This window comes from Phoca vitulina, unplaced genomic scaffold (assembly GCF_004348235.1).
Source record: "Phoca vitulina isolate PV1807 unplaced genomic scaffold, GSC_HSeal_1.0 scaffold36, whole genome shotgun sequence".
NCBI lineage: Eukaryota > Metazoa > Chordata > Mammalia > Carnivora > Phocidae > Phoca > Phoca vitulina.
The window spans coordinates 11,769,914-11,792,575 of NW_022589739.1; the positions used below are offsets into that span (position 1 = coordinate 11,769,914).

General features: G+C 43.5%; 1 protein-coding gene across 1 annotated transcript; it reads left to right on the forward strand.

The window, feature by feature from the left end:
* The first annotated feature begins 2,349 nt into the window (after window positions 1-2,349).
* Window positions 2,350-10,433, forward strand: TRIM21 (tripartite motif containing 21). Its single transcript, XM_032427361.1, has 7 exons — window positions 2,350-2,425; window positions 3,478-3,932; window positions 4,410-4,505; window positions 5,575-5,805; window positions 7,595-7,617; window positions 8,295-8,395; window positions 8,643-10,433. Exons 2-7 carry the CDS (start codon window positions 3,525-3,527, stop codon window positions 9,191-9,193), a joined length of 1,410 nt encoding a protein of 469 aa, XP_032283252.1. The 5' UTR covers window positions 2,350-2,425; window positions 3,478-3,524; the 3' UTR covers window positions 9,194-10,433.
* The last annotated feature ends 12,229 nt before the right edge of the window (window positions 10,434-22,662 follow it).

Consider the following 22,662-nt stretch of genomic DNA (forward strand, 5'->3'; position numbering starts at 1 on the left):
GTAACTCCTTTATAGAACACTTTCTTTCCATCCCCCAACATAGGGCTCAGACTGTTTGGGAGGGTCTAATTAAAAAAAAAAAAAAAAAGACTTTCTACCAGAGTAAGCAAACCTGGTTCTAATAAATTGGAATTTGCAACTATCCCGTTGCTCTGTGGGTCTCCTTCAGCCACTGATGAAATAGAGGATAGGCTTTCTATACCGGCTGGAGTGACCTATTCCTATTACCAAGGAGAATTTAAGTGGCTGGTACATAATGGGGCAAGAAGGACTATGCCTAAAACCCAAAATATACATTGGAGAGATTCCTAGTTATGATTGCCTGATGACAATGGCCAGTGCATTAAAGACAGGAACATTAAGGATACTGATCCTTCAGGAATGATTTGGATGACTCACCAGGAAAAGAACACTGAAGTACTAACATACTGGCCGTGAGTGAGGGAAATTTGGAAGGAGTAGCAATTTTGGTCTTATAGCCAATACCAAGGTGGAGACTGTTGCAGCATGCATGTGTTATATTCATCGATCTATATGCATATTATTGAACATGTACCAAAGCAACCCTGTGGTGTGTATTATTATCTTCATTTAATAGGTAAGTACATTGAAGCTCAGAGAGATGGCACGTGGCTGGTAAATAGCAGGGTTAGCCCTGAATCCATGACTGCCCTATCATGAGATCTATGTTTTCTACCACACCCCACAGTGGCTTACTCAGTGCCTATAGGAATGAGTGAATGCAGTGATGTGAAGCAGAGTCATTTTCTGAGTGTCTGCAAATTCATACATAGGTCTCTTCCTTTGATTTTTTTTTTTTTCCACTTTGCTTTCTGGAACTATGTTCCAGGAATCAAATCAGTACAGTGATACAGTTTGGATATTAGAGGTCACCTAATAACCTTCCACTATACAAATTCTCTTAAAAACAGAACTGAAAATTTCAAAGAGGCATGAAGTGTTTTTAGGTTTCCTAAATCTATAGAAAACATTTAGCAAGGTTCAACTAATGTTTTTACCTTAAGTTACACAGGGACAAAAAAATATGAGCTGGAAGGAATTGAGAATTATTCTAGTCTCATTGCCCTTCCTTTTTTCCCCTTCCTCCTCTACAGCTTTTAACCACAGCCCTCCCAGCTGCCCCTACAGCCTCTGCTTGAGCTGATGGGGCAGTCTGTTATCTCTGGGCTGTCACTAAAATGAGGGTCTTCCCTGGACCTTTAATTCTCATGCACCTACTTACTATGTCACTTCAAGCAAGTCACTTTACTCTGTTCAGCCTCCATGTCCTCTCCTGGAATGTGAGTTTAATAACTCCTCAATCACTAAATTGTTATGTGGCTTAAATCATATAACCTGACCTAGCAACAGTATTCACAGTAGTCAAAAGATGGTAGCCACCCAAGTGTCCATTCATAGATGAATGGATAAACAAAATGCATATACAGACATTGGGATATTATTCAGCCTTTAAAAGGAAGGAAATCCTGTCACATGCTACAATATGGATGAACCTTGAGGACCTTTTGTTAAGTGAAATAAGCCAGTCACAAAAGAACAAATACTGTATGATTCCACTTATATTGGAGCACCTAAAGAAGTCAAATTCATTGGGACAGAAAATTGAATGGTAGCTGCCAGGTGCTGAGGGGAGGGGATAATGGGGGAATTATTGTTGAACAGTTTCAGTTGGGCAAGATGAAAAAAGTTCTATGGATGGTGCGAATGGTCACACAATGAAGTGAATGTATTTAATGCCACTGAACTGTATACTTGAAAATGGTTACGATGGCAAATTTTGTTATATTTTACCACAATTCTTAAAATAAAAAAAATAACCTCAGAAAATCCCTAGCTCAGTGACAAGTACACAGTTGGTGCCCACTAAATGTCAATTCCTTTCTTACCACTCACCGGCGTGACACCTGCCTTGGGGTCATGCGGTATAAATCCCTCACCCCCTGATGTTAAAAGAATATCAAGTCTTTCCTCAGAAGGACTTGTTTCTGAAGTAGGAAGCAGAGGGTGGCGTGTAAGGGAGAGCTCCAGGCGCTGTTGTCTCCATCCAAACCTCCCCAAGAGCAGCTCCCAGACGTGGGCACGGCACAACACGTTGGTGTGGAGTAATGATGACCAGTGTCAAAGGAGACAACATGATTCCTCCATCTTAGATGCGATATTTTATCTTATTAGAATCTGAGGACACGGGAGGGAGAGCGAAGCAAGGACGAAATGCTGCCTAGCTCTCTCTAGGGCCAGCCCGGGGCTTCCGCCACCTGCGGCGCCCGAGCTCTGCCCCGCCTCACGCAGCGCCCTCTCCTCCCACTCCCCGCCCCTCGGCCCGCCTCCCTTGGCGACGTGACTCCGACGGGAAATCGAAAGTGAAATAGGGAACTTGCTGCCGGCTGCTGAGGACCCTGAAAAGGTGAGTGACTCGCCCAGACCCTAGTGCCCCAGCCCTGGCTGGGGGACCTCTCTCCCCTGCCCCAGATTCGAAGGGCCCCTTCCATCCATTGCTCATCCCTAGAGCCTGTAGTCCCAGTTCTCCCTTCGCAGTGGGGCTCGCTCAGCCCCAGCCCAGCGGTCCTCCCCGCCCCCCACCCCCCGGCCGCGGCTGGCAGCCTGCCTGGGAGGGGGCCCGGCTGTGAAAGTGAATTCCAAGCCACCGGGAAGGAGGAAGGGGCCAGGGCCGCCTTGTTGCTGCCGCCTGAGCGGGGCCGAACCGGGGCGGTAACCTAGCCCGGAGCATGGTCCAGGGACTCCCGTCGACAGTTCCCCTCTGGGGGTGAGGGTTAGGAGTTAGGGTTAGAGTTAGAGAGGGGCAGGATGGTTTCAGATGTTAGAAACATATGAGTCCGTGCCCCAGAGGCAATGAAGACAGCTACCAGGTTCCCAGGAAGGAGAGGAGAACCCAGAGAGCGCTTGACCACACATTTGTGTGTATAGAAACAAACATGTAAGCCCATACATACCTACAGGATATATGCATACAGATACACATATATAATAAATATGTACGTAATCACAGATATATATAAGTCCTGCCATTATTGTGCAGATTAATGATGTTTGCAAAGCATGAAGCACCTTCTCAGGCACATGGAGTGTGCATAGTAAATGTCCTCTATCATTGATGATGAGCTGCTCAGCAGGGGACTGGTGACCCGAGAGGGGAGAGGATGAACAGGAAAAGCCTGGGAGCAGAGGATGAAGCAGAGATGGCCATGATGAAAAGAGAGTGTAAACAGCTTTATCACTGAAGTTCTCAATAACATTCACAGTCTCTTTGGGGGACTCAGTTTCCCCTTCTGTCTGACTAGATAAGTAGATGAGACTAGAGAGGAGAAGCTCTTATTATTCAAGTTAATGTTCTGGTCTTATTTTCACCCTTTCCACTTCACTCATCCTCATGTTTTCCTTTGGATTGTTTTTCCTCACACAACACTTACCTTCTTTCTTTTCTCGTCTCCCCACTAGGCTACCCCAGGATCTCCACAGCACTGCTTACTAAGAACACTATCCCTATGGCCTCAGCAGCGCCCTTGGCAATGATGTGGGAGGAAGTCACGTGCCCTATCTGCCTGGATCCCATGGTGGAGCCTATGAGCATTGACTGTGGCCACAGCTTCTGCCACGAGTGCATCTCTGAGGTCGGGAGAGATGGGGGCGGCGTCTGTCCTGTATGTAAGCACAAGTTCTTGCTCCGAAACTTCCGACCCAATTGGCCACTAGCTAATATGGTGGACAACCTCAAACAAATGGGCCAGAGTGCCAAGGAGGGCACACAGGGGGAGCAGTGTAAGGTACATGGAGAGAAACTGCACCTGTTCTGTGAGGAAGATGGGAAGACCCTTTGCTGGGTGTGTTCCCAGTCCCAGAGCCACCGTAACCATCACATGGTCCCTATTGAGGAGGCTGCTCGGGAATACCAGGTGAGGCCTTAGCACAGAGGCATGAGCAGGTAGAAGGGAGATGGGTCCCTGGGCGGGGGGGGGTGCTTTGTTCCTCAGAGCTGGGGAGGCAGAGTCGCCTGTGGAGTGGAGGGGTTGGGGAAGTGTAGGGGATCTCCCACCTTCCATGTCTAATTTAAGCAGAGAACTGCAAGCTCAGCACAACTTTCTCATTCCCTAGGAGCAGGGAATATGTTTGGGAAAATGCTGCAAGGATCACATTTCCTTGTAGCCTCCTGGTTAATTAGGAATGAGTAGTGCCCCCCCCCCCGTACCCCCACCCCCAACAGTATGGCTGTATTTTTAAGAAACATCTGCAGAATTCCTACCCCAGTCAGACCGTAGTCTTCCCTCTTTCTCTGCACTCAGGCTTTTCAAAGTACCAGCATGGTGGTCGTCTTCAGGCCACCCCACCCCACTTTTTGGTCTGGTTGGGCACTAATCTATCTTTCTCTGCAGGAGAAGCTACAGGTGGCATTAGGGAAACTGAGAAAAGGACAGGAGTTGGCTGAGGAGTTGGAAGTGAATATTGCAACAAAGAGAGCAGCCTGGAAGGCAAGTGTCGCATCCCAAAGGGAATCTCAGATCAGAAGCCAGGGCAGAGTCCAGGGTCCCGGTCTCAAGCCCTAACCATAGCTATGCCCATCTGGGGAGTGATAGTATATCTCACTCTCCAAGAACCAGCTGTTCTCTAGGTCTCCTGATAGAGGAGAATAAAAAGGAGAAAATTCCCAATCAGAAAAATCAAGAGTCTTAGAAGAAGGTGCCAAGAGGAACAAGACATACCCTAAAGCTCCTGATCCTTGAGCCTAGTCTTAAAACATGACAGCACCCCTGCCTTTGTGTCTGGGACAGAGGTCCCTCAGGAGAGATGCCCAATGGCTAGACCTGTCAGGAAATGACAAGGGCTGTGAGGAACAGAGTTATGGGAATGACCAAGGCCAGACATAGAAAAACCAGTGTGAGCGGGTAGTTGCTTGACCGTGTCCAGATCACTGGTCCAAAGTAGAATGGACAACTAAAGCTTGTTCTGCCTCTGTAACTGGGAGATGGGGCCATCAGGGATTAGAGGAATGGAGGGAGCTCATGGCAAATAAAGCCCAGAAAAGGAAGATATGGGATCAGAGAAGGGTAAGTCAGACTGTGGTGCCAAAGGAGTCATCCTGTGTCATCGGGTGACCTTCAGTCACTAACAGGAGAGGACAAGCAAAGATTATCCCAAAGACTCCCTTTCCTCAGGACTGAGGAACAGTGTTGTGAGCCTGTGTTTGGGAGGTTGTTGGCGGTGGGGACGGGTCACTCTCTCAGGAACCCACAGAGATATGAAGACAGAGCGGCACCGTTGGGGGCTGACTGGGTTTTGAAAGAGGCCGTAGAAAGTCTGATACCACGGGCAGTACAGCTGTGGTTGTGGGGCAGCTACAGCGGGCCCCCCCATAATCCCATCTCCCTCTCAGCCCAGAGGCCTCACCCACGCACCTCCCCAGCAAAACAGCGTGTGTACGTACGTATGTTCTCAGACCCAGAGTGCTGAGTCTACGGGAATAGAAATAGATATGAACACCTTCCTTCCCGAAGCTGAGGAGATTTTGATCAAAACCTTCTCTTTCCATTGACACCAAAGAGCCAGGTTGAGACACACAAACTGAGGATTCACACAGAGTTTGTACAGCAGAGAAACTTCCTGGCTATGGACGAACAGCGGCAACTACAGAGACTAGACACGGAGGAGAGGGAACAGCTGAGAATCCTGGGGGAGGCGGAGGCCATGCTGGCCCAGAAGAGCCAAGCCCTGCAGGAGCTGATCATGGAGCTGGAAAGGAGGAGCAGGGGCTCAGCCCTGGAGCTGCTGCAGGTGAGCCCAAGGAGAAACTGAAAAACGGGCAGCCTCGGGGAGCTCTAGCATCAGCAAATGGAAACCCGGTGCCTGGAATAACCGGAATTCAGACCCATGAGTGGTTTGCATTCAAGCCCTGGAAAGGTCCCGATTTAGGAGGGAATTGTCCTTGCGGCAATTAAAAAGAACATGCATCCCCGTTAGAGCCTGCTCTGACACATACCAGGCTCACGACCTTGAGAAAGTTCCTTAACCTTGCCGAGTGTCAGGTTTCTCATACGTTAAATGGATAGTATAATATTAAGTATCTCAAAGGATTTTTGTGAGGATTAAATGAGAAAAGCCACAAAAGCTTCTACATGAGGGTTTGGCCATAGGAAAGTTCTCATACATGTAACTGAAAACACGGCACTAGAAATTAAGAGACAGTAGCCCAGCCCCAGCCCTGCCACCAGTTGTCTCCATCATTCTAGGGCAAGTGCTTTTCTTTTCCTAGACCTACTTTCTCCATTTGTGAAACAAGCGGGAGGAAGTGGACTGAATAACAAGGATTCCCCAGACGTTAGTCACGATGTATCATCCTCACCCTTCCTGGCGCTTCTGTGGACTACCCAGATCCTGTTAGCGTGCTGTTTCCTTGACACTGTCTCACTCTTTCATCAGAAGAAATTTAGCATAAAAGGAAACTTGCCCTAAGCACTAGTAGCCACGAAATCCTGTGTTAATATGTTACTGATTTTTTTTTCTATTTTCATGACAACAATGGCCATTTCTTAAATAGCACATAGGACACGCTTCAGTGTATTCATTCTGTCAATGACAATGCAGTGAGGTATGGGTGCTGTTATCCCCGTTTTGTAGATGAGAAAACAGAGGGGCAGAGAGTTTGAGAAACTTAGAGACTAAAGCTGAGTAACTTGACCAGTTTCACCCAAATAGTAAGAGGCAGAGCTAAAATTAAGGTAAGCATATAACTATTTTTTTAAAAAAACTCACCCACGTGTGTTCTACTTAAAATCATCTCTCATCCCCTAATATGTTTGCCTTGTTTTGGGAAACTGTTGACCAGAGGGTCTCAAAAGTTCCTTCTGCTCTAACCTCCTGCAGTTTTTCTCTTCCCCAACCTTTTCAAGGTCTCTGTCAGATGTGGTCATGAAGCCATTCTTGTGTTTTTTATATTTTGTTTGTTTCTTCTCATTCTCTAAATCTTGCTTCTGCCCAACACTGAGACGTGCTTTCTAACACACTTTTGACTGGGCCTAGGAGTGTGTCCGTTCCCAGGGAAGGGCTCCTAAGCCCTGCCACAGCATATTCTCAAATGATTCAATTTCACATGCATGAGAAAGTAGCATTAACTCCAGCGTAAAACAGAGCCCTTCCTTCCCAAACAATACAAGCCTGCAAATGAGATGGAGCAGTTTCTGTGCATCCTGACCTGGCCATTCTCACCCTGTGACTGTCTCTGGGCCTCAGCCAGGCTGGGCTACTTGTTCCTTTCCACTGTCCCCCCACTCCTCTACCCACAAATCTGGGCTTTCTGATTTGTCTTCTGAATCAGAGTCCTTAAACTGGTCATCCTTCCCCTCGCTATAGGTCATACCCATGCCAGTTACCCTGGTTACCCCACAAATATCCACACCCTTTCTCCTCCAAGCTGGTCAGAAATATTTCCGGTATTGGCCCAGAGGAACAAAAGGGTAGAGCAATGTCCCATGGGCCTCAGGGGGGCATCACCTCACCCACAGGACTGAGGTCTCCATGAGTAACCAGTGATCCAGAATTTACACTCTATCTCTTTTCTCCTCAGGAGGTGAAAAGTGTCCTGGGAAGGTAAGGAGAGGTTTTCTTTGTAAGAGGAGAGGGTGACAGGAAGCATACATACCTGTGGAAAAGGTTTTTGAGTTAGAAAAACATGCACTGATGTTTTCCCCATTCTCCTCCCTATTCTCAAAGACCCAATCATCCATAAAATATTTTCTGGTCTGAAGCTAATTAATGGGCATCTCAATTGGTGAGTTGCCCAAAGTAATTGGACTATAAGAGCTTTACAAAGTGAAGCCCCGACAAACCGGAAAATTCTGAGTCCACAGCCTGCTAGGTAAAAAGAATCTAGCTGGTTACAAATCTCCCAGAAAGAGCCAGGTGTGAGACCAGCAGCATGGGGCATGGGCAAGACTCCTTGGGGATCCTTACGGAAGTGATTCCATCCATAGCAGATGCCTCACCTGTAAAATGAAACAATGTGCTTGCCTCCTGACCTCAGGCTTGGGGAAGAGATATAGACTGTCCAGTAGCTTCAGGGGGCCCATGTAACCAGGAAGGCCTAGATAGGAACCAAGTCCTACATCTTTTTGCCTTCCACGCCCCACCCCCCACCCCACCCCGGGATCCTAACACAGGTGTTTGTAAATTTGCACTAAATTGTTATCCACAAGGGAGGTTATAGTGTCACAGTTCAGGAGGGTGGGGCAGGAGTTGGAGACAGGGTCTGTAACTGTTTGCCCCAGGAGTGAGTCTTGGAACCTGAAGGAGCTAGACGTCACCTCCCCAGACCTGAGGAGCGTGTGCCTCGTGCCAGGGCTGAAGAGGATGCTGAGGACATGTGGAGGTGAGGCGAGCACCAGGAGTGTGGGACTGGGGAACAAAGTGGGTGATGAGGGTGCAGAGTGAGTCCCAGGGTCAGGGAGAGATGGCAGGTCAGGGTAGGTGAGGCAGGGACAGAGAGGCAGTTCCCTCAAAAGTCAGGCCTGGGGGTCCTTTCCTCCCACAGTGAGGCCACAGTCACCTCCCACCACCGGCCCAGGGTTCCTGATTCCCCTCCCTCTCCCATCCTGACTGTGGTCCTCTCTCTGCAGTACACATCACTCTGGATCCACACACAGCCAATCCGTGGCTCATCCTTTCAAAGGATCAGAGACAAGTGAGGCTTGGAGACAGCCAGCAGGAAGTGCCTGAAAATGAGGACAGATTTGACAGTTACCCCATGGTCCTGGGTGCCCAGTGCTTTGACTCTGGAAAGGTTTACTGGGAGGTAGATGTGACAGGAAAGGAGGCCTGGGACCTGGGTGTTTGTAGAGACTCTGTGCAAAGGAAGGGGCAATTTTTGCTCAGCCCCGAGAACGGCTTCTGGACCATTTGGCTGTGGAACGAGCAAAAATATGAGGCTGGCACCTGCCCCCAGACTCCCCTCCACCTTCAGGTGCCTCCGCGCCAAGTTGGGATCTTCCTGGACTGTGAGGCCTGCATTGTCTCCTTCTACAACGTCACTGACCATGGCTCCCTCATCTATACCTTCTCTGAATGTGCCTTCGCTGGACCTCTGCGGCCCTTCTTCAGTACTGGTTTTAATGATGAAGGAAGAAATGCAGCCCCTCTTGTCCTCTGTCCACTGGAGATGGGATGGTAGGGATCCACTGACCTGTGGCGGCACTCTGGACACCAACACCCCCCTTGTTGGTGCCCTTCTCAGCCACTGACCCTGCCTCATTTCCCCAGGAACTCTGAACCACTTTCTCTGCAGAGGGGTCAGGATACCAGCAAGCAGACTTTGGCAGGGAATTCACTGAAAATCTACATCAAATGACCTTCAACATCAGCATTCCTGCACTAGAGTGCTTTCTGATTCCCTCCATGAAACAAACTACTTATATTTGGCCCAAATCACCTAGATCAACCAAAACTTGTTTCTTCCATCTTTATGTGACCCAAATCTTGTTTCCTCCTCTGCATCTCTAGACCTTTGGTCAGATCTCTTATACACCTTGCATGGTTTGCAAAGGGGCTTCCTAAATGCATTGGGCCTCAATCTATCCCATTCGATCCTTGTTCTTGTATACATCAAGGATTACTGTTGCAACATACACACATCAGATCCTAAGTGGCTCCACACCACCAATAGAAAAACAGTCATCCTTTGAAAATAAAGGCTGAATGATGTATGCCTTAGATTGCCACATTACATATCCAGCCCCTGGCTCCCCCATCCCTACCATGCTCTTCCAACCACATCTTGTTGATAATGGAGTTGGTCAAAAGGTGTATCAATCTAAATGGAAGGTGGGATGGATTTTTGATATGTCAACTTGGCTAGGCTGTAAGCCCCCAGTTTTTCAATCACTAATCTAAATGTTGCTGTGAAGGCATTTTGTAGATGTTATTAAAGTCCATAATCATTTGACTTTAAGGGAGATTGGATTAGGCCTGCCCAACTTATCCAGGACAATTAAGTGAAAGACCTTAAGGGCAGAACTTCACTGAAGTTCACTGAAGATGATCCATCTACCAATAGTACCTTTAGCTCCTGCCAGAGTTACAGCCTGCTGTTCCTGATGCCCTGCCTTGCAGATTTAGGACCTGCCTTGCCAACCCCCACAATTGCATAAGTGAATTCTTTACAATAAATCTCTTCACGTTTATCTACTAGTTCTGCTTCTTTGGTGAACCTGATGGTTATGAAGGCCAGGACTGCAGTAACAGCATCACCTGGTGATAGCAAACACTCTCTTGAGTTTAAACTGTTAAGATTGGAACAAGAAGTGCTACACTCAAGCAGTAGTAAGCTGTGAGAGAACAGCTATCCTAGCAACCTGAGTCCTTGTCTAAAATAGAATCTCAGGAGGAGAGGCTGGGAAAATGGCAGAGTAGGAAGACCCTAAGCTCACTTCCTCCCATGGATACAACTAGATAACACCCACATCAGTGTAAATAACTCAGAAAATGACCTGAAGACTGGCAGAACAAACCACCACTAAAGATAGAGAAGAGGCCACACTGACAAGGTAGGAAGGGTAGAGATGTGGCCAAGAGCTAGATGGACCATGGGCCACCCACAGGAATGAGGGAGCCACTGGAGCAGAGAAGGGCAAGAAGCAGACTGTCACTCCAGGGAGCCTGCATGGGGAAGACCAATTCCTATAACCTTTGGCTTCAAAAACTAGAAGGGCTGAATTTCATGAGTTCTTATAACCAGTGGGACTTAAAGCCTGGAATTTTGAAAATTAGCTGGCTTGGCCCTGAGAGAGTCCTGAGGATGATAGGAAGTTGAGTGCCAGACCTTAAAGAGCATGACAAACAGCCCTCAAAGATTCAGCATAGAAGCAGCCATTTGAAAAAACACCTGGGGCATGTTGGAGGGAGTGTTACTCATCTCAGAGCGCATCCTGGAGGGGCAAGGTTTGCTGAGGCACTCCTCCAGGAACAAAGGAGCTGGTAGACCCTATCTCCCTTCCCCACCAGCCAGCATAAACACAAGGCCATCTGCAGGATACAGCACAGTGCCAACACTCACTATCAAACTTGCTTACAGCAAGCCCTGGCCACCCACATGTTGGCAGATCTGCCTTTTCCAGTCATGCTGGCCTTGGCCCCAGCACTGCAGTCCCCTCCCCCAGAAGACCAGGACAAACATTGCCAACACTCTGTTTCCCAACCCATGCACTTTGTGGGGCCTCAGTCCTGGAGGTGGCAGTAGCAGGCCACCTCCAGAGGAAGACTAGGGCACACCTTGTTAAAATTGTACACCCACGTGCTTTGCAGATCTGGCCTGGTCCCAGCAGCTGCAGTGGTGGCAGATCTCATTTCAAAAGCAGACTAGCATGCACCCTGTTAAAACCATATGCCCCACCTGGGCTGGCCTGGTCTCAGAGGCAGTGGCAGGTCCCCTCTTGCTGGCATGCATACCTTGCAGGCACAGTGCACCCACCTCCTCCACTTCACTCTTGGCCAGAGCCCACACACTAGGGCCATGAGCCTGGCAGTGTACAAACAGCCCCAACAGGGGCCAGCACCATTCCAAAGTGACTCCTGCCTTCAGGTGAGGGGAAGATAACCACACACATCAGTCAGATGAGTGCCACAGCAGTGGGCTGGGGGCAGACAGTTGGTGTGATTGCAGGTCCCACCCACCAACAAAATCTCAGGGCATAACAGGGAAAGCACACTGCAGTTTGGTGCTACTAAATCTTTAACAAATGCATGATCTGACTAAACTGAGGCCCAAGGACACCCTAGACTGGCCCACTAACACCACAGGGACCAAACATTGCCCACAACAGGCAAAGAGAACCACTGCAGATAACTCAACTGAAGGAAAAAGTGGCCAAGACACAACAGCAGGGCACACACACATACATAGGAGCCACCTCTGAAGTGCCAGATTCTGGTAAACAGGGGACACTGCCCTGCAGGGCACTACAGAACCTCTTCATAAGGCCATTACTTTTAAGAGCAGGAGACATAGCTGATGCTCCTAACACAGAGAAACAGACAGAGAGAGTAAGATAAGATGTCCCAAATGAAAGAACAGGACAAAACCACAGCAAGAGACCTGAGTGAAACAGATATTACTTATCTGCTAGAGATAGAGAATTTAATGATCATCAAGATAATCACTGGACTACATCAGTGAGATCCTTAAAGCAATAAAGATCAGAAAAGGAGAGCACAATAAAATTAAAAATACACTAGATGGAATAAATAGACTAGAAGATGCAGAAGAACAAATTAGCAACCTGGAGGACAGAGTAATGGAAAGTAATCAAGCTAAGCAGGTGAGAAAAAAAAATATTAAGCAAATGAGAATAGACTTAGGGAATTCAGTGATTCAACCATAATAACATTCACATTATAGGGATCCCAGAAGAAGAGAGAAGGGGACAGAAAATGTATTTGAAGAAATAACAGAAAACTTCCCTAATCTGGGGAAGGAAACAGATATCCAGATCCAGGAAACAGATCCCCCCAAAAAAATTAGCCCAAGGAGGTCCAAATGAAGACACATAGTAATTAAAGTAGCAAAAAGTAGTGATAAGGAGAGAATTTTAAAAGCACTGAGATAAAAGTAGACAGTTACATATAAGGGAAGCTCATAAGACTATCAGCAAATTTTTCAGCAGAAACTTTGTAGGCCAGAAGAGAGTGACATGATATAGTCAAAGTGCTGAAAGGAAAAAGAAATCTGCAGCCAAGAATATTCTATCCAGCAAGGCTATCATTCAGAATAGAAGAGGTAAAGAGTTTAGCAGACAAACAAAAGCTAAAGGAGTTCATGACCACTAAACCAGTCCTACAAGAAATGTTAAAGGGAACTCTTTGAGTGGAAAGGAAAGACCATAATAGTAAGAAAGTAGGAAGAACAAAAGCAGTAAAAATGACTATATCTGTACAAATCAGTCAAGAGAGTCACAAAAAGATGTAAAGTATGACAATATATACCTAAAACATGGGTTCAATCTTAAGTGACCATCAACTTAATATAGACTGCTATATGCAGATGTTATATACAAACCTAGTATCTATACCCACAAATCAAAAACCAGTAATAAACATGCAAAAAATAAAAGAATCCAAGTATATCATTAAAGAAGTCCAGTAAACCATGAGAAAAAAAAAGGATGGGAAAACAACAAAAACAACCACAAAACAAGTAACAAAATGACAATAAATACATACCTATCAATAATTACTTTGAAAAATCAACAAAGAAACAGTGGCTTTGAATGACACACTGGATCTGATGGATTTAACAGATATATTCAGAACATTCCATCCTAAAATAGCAGAATACATATTCTTTTCAAGTACACATGGGACATTCTCCAGAACAGATCACATAGTAGGCCACAAAACAAGTCTCAACAAATTTGATCATGGTATGATCAAAGTTGTACCATGTATCTTCTCTGACCACAACATTATGAAACTAGAAAGCAACCACAAGAAAAAATCTGGAAAGTGTACAAATACATGGAGGTTAAATAACATGCTACTAATCAATGAATGGCCAACCAAGAAATCAAAAAAAAAAAAAAAATCAAAAATTACATGGAGAGAAATTAAAATAAAAACACAACAATCCAAAACCTCTGGGATGCAGCAAAAGTGTGCTAAGAGGAAAGCTTATAGCAATAGAGGCCTATCTCAAGAAGCAAGAAAAATCTCCAATAAGCAACCTAACCTTACACCTAAAGGATCTAGAAAAAGAACAAAACCCAAAACCAGCAGAAGGACGAAAATAATAAATGATATAGAAACTAAGTAGAACAGATCAATGAAATCAGGAGGTTGTTCTATGAAAAGATCAACAAAATTGATAAACCTCTAGCCAGACTCATTAAAAAAAAACAAAAAGAGGACTCAAACAAAATCACGAATGAAAGAGGAAATAACAACTGACACCACAGAAATACAAAACATTGCAAGAAAATATTATGAAAAATTATATACCAACAAACTGGACAACCTAGAAGAAATGAATAAATTCCTAGAAATGTATAACATACAAAAACTGAAGCAGAAAGAAACATAAAATTTGAACAGACTGATTACCAGCAGTGAAACTGAATCAGTAATAAAAAACTCCCAATAAACAAAAGTCCAGGTCTAGATGGGTTCATAGATGAATTCTACCAGATATTTAAGAGTTAATACCTATTCTTCTCAAACTTTTCCAAAAAATAAGAGAGGAAGGACAATATTATCCTGATGCCAAAACCAGATAAAGACACCACAAAAAAAGACAAGTACAGGCCAATATCCCTGATGTACATAGAAGCAAAAATCCTCAACAAAATATTAGCAAACCAAATCCAACAATACATTTTAAAAAATCATTCACGATCAAGTGGGATTTATTCCCTGAATGCAAGGATGGTTCAGTATTCATATGTCAATCAACATGATATATCACATCAACAAAAGAAAGGGTAAAAACCAAAAGGTCATTTCAATAGATGCAAAAAAAAACATTTGATAAAGTACAACATCCATTCATGATAAAAAACCTTCAACAAAGTAGGTTTAGAGGGAACATATCTCAAAATAATAAAGGCCTTATATGAAAAACCCACAGCTAACATCATCCTTAATGGGGAAAATAGGAGAGCTTTTCCCCTAAGTTCAGGAAGAAGACAAGGATGTCCACTCACCACTTTTATTCAACACAGTCCTGGAAGTCCTAGCCACAGTGATCAGATAACAAAAAGAAATAAAAGGCACCCAAATGGGTAAGGAAGAAGTAAAACTTTCACTATGGCAGATGACATGATACTCTATACAGAAAAACCCTAAAGACTCCACCAAAAAAACTCCTGGAACTGATAAATGAATTCAATAAGATTACAGGATACAAAATTGATGCACAAAAATCTCTTGCATTTCTATACACCAATAATGAAGCAATAGAAAGAGAAATTAAGAAGACAATCCCATTTACAACAAAAATAATAAAATACCTAGTAATAAACTTAAAAATTTAGGTGAAAGGGGCGCCTGGGTGGCTCAGTTGGTTAAGCGACTGCCTTCGGCTCAGGTCATGATCCTGGAGTCCCTGGATCGAGTCCCGCATCGGGCTCCCTGCTCGGCAGGGAGTCTGCTTCTCCCTCTGACCCTCCCCCCTCTCATGTACTCGCTCTCTCTCATTCTCTCTCTCTCAAAATAAATAAATAAAATCTTTAAAAAAAAAAAATTTAGGTGAAAGACTTATACTCTGAAAACTATAAAACATTGATGAAAGAAACTGAAGATGACACAGAGAGATTCTATGTTCATGGATTGGAAAAACAAATATTTTTAAAATGTCTACACTACCCAAAGCAATCTACATATTTAATGTAATCCCTGTCAAAATATGAAGAACAATTTTTGTAGAACTAACAAACAATCTTAAAAATTGTATGGAACAATAAAAGACCCCCAAATAGCCAAAGCAATCTTAGAAAAACAAAACTGGAGGCATCACAATTCCAGACTTCAAGTTATACTACAAAGCTGTGGTGATCAAAACAGTATAGTACTGGCACAAAAACAGACACATAGATCAATGGAACAGAATAGAAAGCCCAAGAAATAAACCCACAAATATATGGTCAATTAATCTTTGACAAAGTAGGCAAGAATATGCAATGGGAAAAGGACAATCTCTTCAACAAATGGTGTTGGGAAAACTGGACAGCTACATGCAAAAGAATGAAACTGGACCACTTTCTTTCACCATACACAAAAATAAACTCAAAATGGGTTAGCTATTTAAATGTGAGACCTAAAATCATAAAAATCCTAGAGGAGAACACAGGCAGTAACCTCCTGACATCAACTGTAGCAACTATTTTTACATATGTCTCCTGAAGCAAGGGAAACCAAAAGCAAAACTAAACTATTGGGACTACATCAAAATAAAAACTTCTGTAGAGTGAAGGATACAACCAATAAGACTAAAAGCAACCTACTGAATGGGAAAAGGGTTTTTTTTGTTGTTGTTTTTTTGTTTTTTGGTGCAAAATGGTGGTTTATTAAAGCACAGGGACAGGACCAGTGGGCAGAAAGAGCTGCTGCACCAGAGTTGTGAGGGGTGGCTGATATACTATGGGGTGGGGGAGGTAAGGAAAAAGGAAGGTTTCAAAAGAACTTTCATATGCTAAAGAGGACCTACAAGATACCAGAGGCCTTGCCATTGTCAAGTTAAGGTTGTTTTTCCCCTCTAGTAAGGTATTAACATTAAGATATTCGGGAGATTCCTGGAAGAATATCACACATGGTTCTTCTCTCTCCTCTTATTAATGTGTTCTATCACATTGATTGATTTGCAAAGTTGAACCACCCTTGCATCCCAGGGATAAATCCCACTTGGTCATGGTGGATGATCCTTTTAATGTATTGTTGGATCCTATTAGCTAGGATTTTGTTGAGGATTTTGGAATCCATATTCATCAGGGATATCAGTCTGAAATTCTCCTTTTTGATGGGGTCTTTGCCTGGTTTGGGGATTAAGGTAATGCTGGCCTCATAGAATGAGTCTGGAAGCTTTCCTTCTGTTTCTGTTTTTTGAAACAGCTTCAGGAGAATAAGTATTATTTCTTCTTTGAATGTTTGGTAGAATTCCCCAGGGAATCCATCAGGCCCTGGACTCTTGTTTTTTAGGAGGTTTTTGATCACTGCTTCAATCTTGTTACTGGTTATTGCCCTATTCAGGTTGTCAATTTCTTCCTGTTTTAGTCTTGGCAGCTTATAGGTTTCCAAGAAGGCATCCATTTCATCCAAAGGAGAGAGAAGAACCATATGGTCCTCTCAATTGATGCAGAAAAAGCATTTGACAAAATACAGCATCCTTGTGAGAAGCGTGCGACTCATCGTCCCTACCTATCACCAGCCCTACCCTTCGGGGAAACCATGCACTTGGCTCCCTGCTTGCCCTTGTCCCTGAGAAAGCCTCATCGATGGATTAAAAGAAATGTCACCTCGGCTGCTTAATTCCTATACAGACACACATCGTCTCTCCTTGTTTAGCCCTCCTGGCTGTGTTACCTATATGGAAATAATTTTCTGTCTTCCTTGTTCTCTTACTCACTTTCCTTTGCTGCATTTCTTGAATCAACACCAATCAAAGCTGCTGCCTCGAGGAAAAGGTGCAAATTGAGAACAAAAACTAGACACGAAGAGCCAGGATGGGCAAGCTCCTAAGCCTTTGCAAGTATCCAGTCTCGGCTTTGTGAATTTCATTATATCCGCCCTCAGCGACTTCCACATCCTCTTCTCAATAAAGCCACTTTTCATAAGGAACCCTTATTCTGGACAACAGACCACTTCCCAAGTCCATTTCGTTATTTTTCTACACTAATTTATTCATATTTAAGTACTATTTTCTTTTTTCCCTTTCCAAATGTGCACTATTTTGGGATGCATAATGGATTAAAGGAGTTCTAGTGGCTTAAAAAAAAAAAAAAATACAGTATCCTTTCCTGATTAAAACTCTTCAGAGTATAGGGATAGAGGGAACATTCCTCAAGTTCATAAAATCCATCTATGAAAAACCACAGCAAATATCATCCTCAATGCGGAAAAGCTGAGAGCCTTTCCCTTAAGATCAGGAACACGTCAAGGATGCCCACTCTCGCCACTATTGTTCAACATAGTACTAGAAGTCCTAGCAATAGCAATCAGACAACAAAAAGAAATAAAAGGTATTCAAATTGGCAAGGAAGTCAAACTCTCTCTTTTCTCAGATGACATAATACTTTATGTGGAAAACCCAAAAGATTCCACCCCCAAATTACGAGAACTCATACAGCAATTCAGTAATGTGGAAGGATACAAAAATCAATGCACAGAAATCAATTGCTTTCTTATACACTAACAATGCATTTGTAGAAAGAGAAATTAGAGAAATGATTCCATTTACAATAGCACCAAAAACCATAAGATACCTCGGAATAAACCTAACCAAAGAGGTAAAGGATCTGTACTCTAGGAACTACAGAGCACTCATGAAAGAAATGGAAGAAGACACAAAACGATGGAAAAACATTCCATGCTCATGAATTGGAAGAATAAACACTATTAAAATGTCTGTGCTACCCAGAGCAATCTATACCTTCAATGCCATCCCGATCAAAATTCCAATGACATTTTTCAAAGTGCTGGAACAAACAATCCTAAAATTTGGATGGAATCAGAAAGACCCCGAATCGCCAAGGAAATGTTGAAAAAGAAAAACAAAGCTGGGGGCATCATGTTGTCCGATTTCAAGCTATATTACAAAGCAGTGATCACCAAGACAGCATGGTACTGGCACAAAAACAGACGTATAGACCAATGGAACAGAATAGAGAGCCCAGATATGGACCCTCAACTCTATGGTCAAAGAATCAACAAAGCAGGAAAAAATATGCAATGGAAAAAAGACAGTCTCTTCAATAAATGGTGCTGGGAAAATTGGACAGCTATATACAGAAGAATGAAACTTGACCATTCTCTAACACCATACACAAAGATAAACTTAAAATGGATGAAAGACTTCAATGTGAGACAGGAATCCATCAAAATCCTAGAGGAGAACATAGGCAGTAACCTCTGACATCGGCCACAGCAACGTCTTTCAAGATGCATCTCCAAAGGCTAGAGAAATTGTGATATTTTATCTTTGCTTCTGGAATAATGTATTTGACTAAGATCATAATCTAGCTGTTACTATTTTAATGAAGTTACAGACTTTACATCAGTAATTACCTCCCAAATATTCAAGTCTAGCAGTCATCATGCTTCATTTCATGTTAAAAATTAGTTGCATGAAAATTTTGACAAAGTTCTAAATTCCTACAGAAGTGTTGAGTGTGTGTGTGCATGTGTTTAAAAACAGACCGTCTCAGGATGCCTGGGTGGTTCAGTCAGTTGAGCATCTGACTCTTCATTTCAGTTCAGGTCATGATCTCAGGACTGTGAAATCGAGCCCCTTGTTGGGCTCCCTGCTCAGTGGGGAGTTTTCTTGAGATTCTCTTTCTCTCAAGTCTCTCACTCTCTCTCTCCTTCTGCCCCTCTCCCCACTCGCTCGCTCTAAAATAAAATCTTAAAAAAAGAAAAAAATACAAAGTTTCAGAGTAGTATCATTGGAATTTACCCAATCCTGAGGGTCGCCATTATTCTGAGAGTCAACTGGAAAATTGCTTCCTTTTGAAGCTTAAACATGGATTTTTCAGCCAAGTGATCTGTTTTCATATTTGAAATCAAGTTAGATTTACTAATAAGGAGATAATCTTTCCTGATAACAAGGGTTAGTAACTGAACCAGACTAAGCATAGGAGTCTAAGACTATAGGAAGTGAGGAAAAAGCAGGAGTCAAGAATCTTGATCAAAGACTAGGCAGAAGACTCCATTGCTTCATTTCTTTATAGGTATGTAAGGGGTTATATGTGCAGGAGAGGGTAGGTGAACTCATGGAAACCAAGTGGATGGCAAAAATTAAGGGGCCAGGAGAACAAAAAATTCAGTTAAGAGTCTAACATGCTATATCAGGGGTAAGTTTGAGGAAGAATGCTACAATAGACCATCAGAATTCAAGGCCTCTTCTTCCCAAGAAGAGCGTATCTCCTCCATGGAAAAAGGGCATGCATCCCCCAATCCCTATTTCATGATGATCTCTAGCTAGTGCTGACTTGAATGAAACCCCCCAACACTAGAGGCCAGTGATGCATAGGACATCGCATAATATGTTCAAGTTCAAGGGGCCCATTTAATATTTCTAGAAGTTTGGCCACAAGTTTGTCTTTTCTGAGGGGGCAGTCTTTTTAGGGGATGTAGGCTCCCCAAAGGAAAAGCTTTATGTTAGCTGCTTGTATCTCCCAGAATGGGCCTATAGATGAAGGTGCTGACAACAAATGGAAACACCCCAATGTTGGGTCATCATTTGGGATAGTGGGGAAACTTCAATAGATCTCTGCACCCTACTGAGAACACCAGCTCCTAAAGAGTTTTCCTGAACTTTATGCTAGACTACTGAACTACACAAAAGTTAGTACTGAATAGCTCATAAAAATACACTTGGATTATATCAACGAGGAAGGCAATTCTGCACTTGGATAAGAAATTGATTAACACAGGGGAAGGGAAGGAAAAATAAAATTCAGAGAGGGAAGCAAACCATAAGAGACTCTTAACTATAGGGAAGACTGAGGATTGCTGGAGGGGAGGTGGGTGGAGGGATGGGGTAACTGGGTGATGGGCACTTGATATAATGAGCACTGAGTGTTATATGCAGATTACTACATTTTACCTCAGACTAATAATATACTATGTTAACTTGAATATAAATCTAAAAACAGTGGGAAAATAAAGGATTAGTATGGAATATGACCTATATTCCTTTAATGCCCTTTGAAAGATAGGAGTAAAGACTAAAATTGTGCTTAATTATTAAAATTAGTAATCATTTGCCTGTTTGGACTGTGCTTAAGTGTATACTGCTCCTGAATTGAACACATGGGTGATGGCTCAAACAGGTGAGGTCATGAGGCTTATCACTGGGAGACCAAATATAGGTAGGAGTGAGCTTAGGGGAGCAGGAGAATTTCAGCTTGCTACTCGCTCACCTGGTCAACTGCTATGCATCCTGACATTGGGGCTTCATTTGGGGGAATAAATGCTCGTGGAATGAACAAATCTTTTTTGTGGCATGAAACTTCAGAGGCTGCTCCTCTCCTGGTTTACGTGGTTAGATAGTCCTACAAACAGAAGATTGACTTCCATAAATATCAAGCTAGTTGATCATATAGTTCAAGAAAACCCATCTTTTTTTTTTTTTAAAGATTTTATTTATTTGCGAGAGAGAGAATGAGAGACAGCATGAGAGGGAGGAGGGTCAGAGGGAAAAGCAGACTCCCTGCTGAGCAGGGAGCCCGATGTGGGACTCGATCCCGGGACTCCAGAATCATGACCTGAGCCGAAGGCAGTTGCTTAACCAACTGAGCCACCCAGGCGCCCCAAGAAAACCCATCTTTTTATTCAGCCATACTATTTGGAGTGTTTCACCTTGTGTCTTAACCCACGAGTTTGAAATCCTGAATAGGGGCTCGCATTGTCTTGGTGTTAAAGGCCATCTGTACTCCTAGATGTTTTTCGGTCAGGACTCAGTCATTTAATAAACCTTGACTAAGCATTTATTATGTATCAAACAGTATGCTCAGTTCTGGAAATATAAGAGAAAAAAAAGTAAGATCCCAAGCTTCATGAGGCTATCATTCAAGAGGTAGAAATAGACATTTCACAAGTAAAAAACATTGAGATAGTCAGACTCTGATAAGTACACCACGGAAAATAAGAAAGGAGATTGGATACAATAGAAGAGGATACCATAGGTGAAGAAAGAACTGTCTGGAAGAACATTTCTCAATGAGAAAGAGTCCTCTGTAGGAAAAGCTAGTTGGAGAACATTTTAGGCTGAGGGTACAGTCTGTACAAAATTTCAGCAGCCAGAGAGAGGATGAGAATTTGCCAATATAGCTCCTGGGTTGCAAAGATCTACTTTACAGACTCTCTTTCTCTTCCATTTCACAACCTTGAAAATTACCTAACTTTTCTAAGCCTCAGGATTCCTATCTTCATTGCAGAATTTTTAATGGTGTTATGTAAGTTAGACAAAATACCTAGCAGGGTCTCTAGCATGTAACAGGTGTTTAGTAAATGATCACTCACTGTCATCACCACTAGAAAAATAAAAATCTAAAAGAAAAAAAATGGGAGGAAAATAGGTTCTTTCTTTGCCACAAAAAGTTCTTCACCTGGAGCCTGAAATATCCTTGACTGATGCCATCTCAGGAGGCAAGAAACCATTAATACTTCTACTATTCAGCTGAGAATGTTCTTGTTTTAGGATTTCTCCAACAGACTCAAACAAGATAGGAGATGGAAAATTCTCCAAGAGATTACAAACCAAGTGCTCAACCCAAGGGTTTGGGTAGGCAGAGGTTTATCGCCCATCCAAAAAAAAAAAAAAACCTGAACAAAAAGGCTTAGGGTACCTCAATAGGGAAAAATCACTGCTAAGCAAGCACAGGCTTGCTGAATCTTCAGGTAAAACTAATACCCATAGAAGGACATTAAAACAAATCCTGACGGAATTGTCAGGTAGATATTTCTTCTAGAATGCATGAGGAGACTAAGGGACAAGGACTGGATTTCTGCTTCAGAAGTATCAGGTGTGGTTAATGTTGCCAAGTGGACACAAACTGAAGCCTTATGTCAAGGACTGAATAAAAAGCTCTGGATAAATTGGGGTGGGGAGCTGGAGATGGCTGGTTTCTGAAAGCAACAGAGGCCAGGACTAGTCACCTCTCTTGTCACCTAACCCAATCCATGGTCCTACCATTAACCCTCCTGAAACACCATCTGCCGGTGGCTATTTGTCCATTTGAGCTGAGGAGATGAGCAAGAAGGGGTAGGAAGGAGCTAGTTTATGGATAGGGAAGTAAGGGCCTTCTATAGACCAAGGAGTCCATTACTTGGATAATTGAGTCTGACAGAGTCCATATTTAGTCCTCTTTGAGGAGCTTTATAAGACTCTATACTAAAGGACCAACCAGAAGCCAAGCCACTAGCTTGAAAAATAAAGCA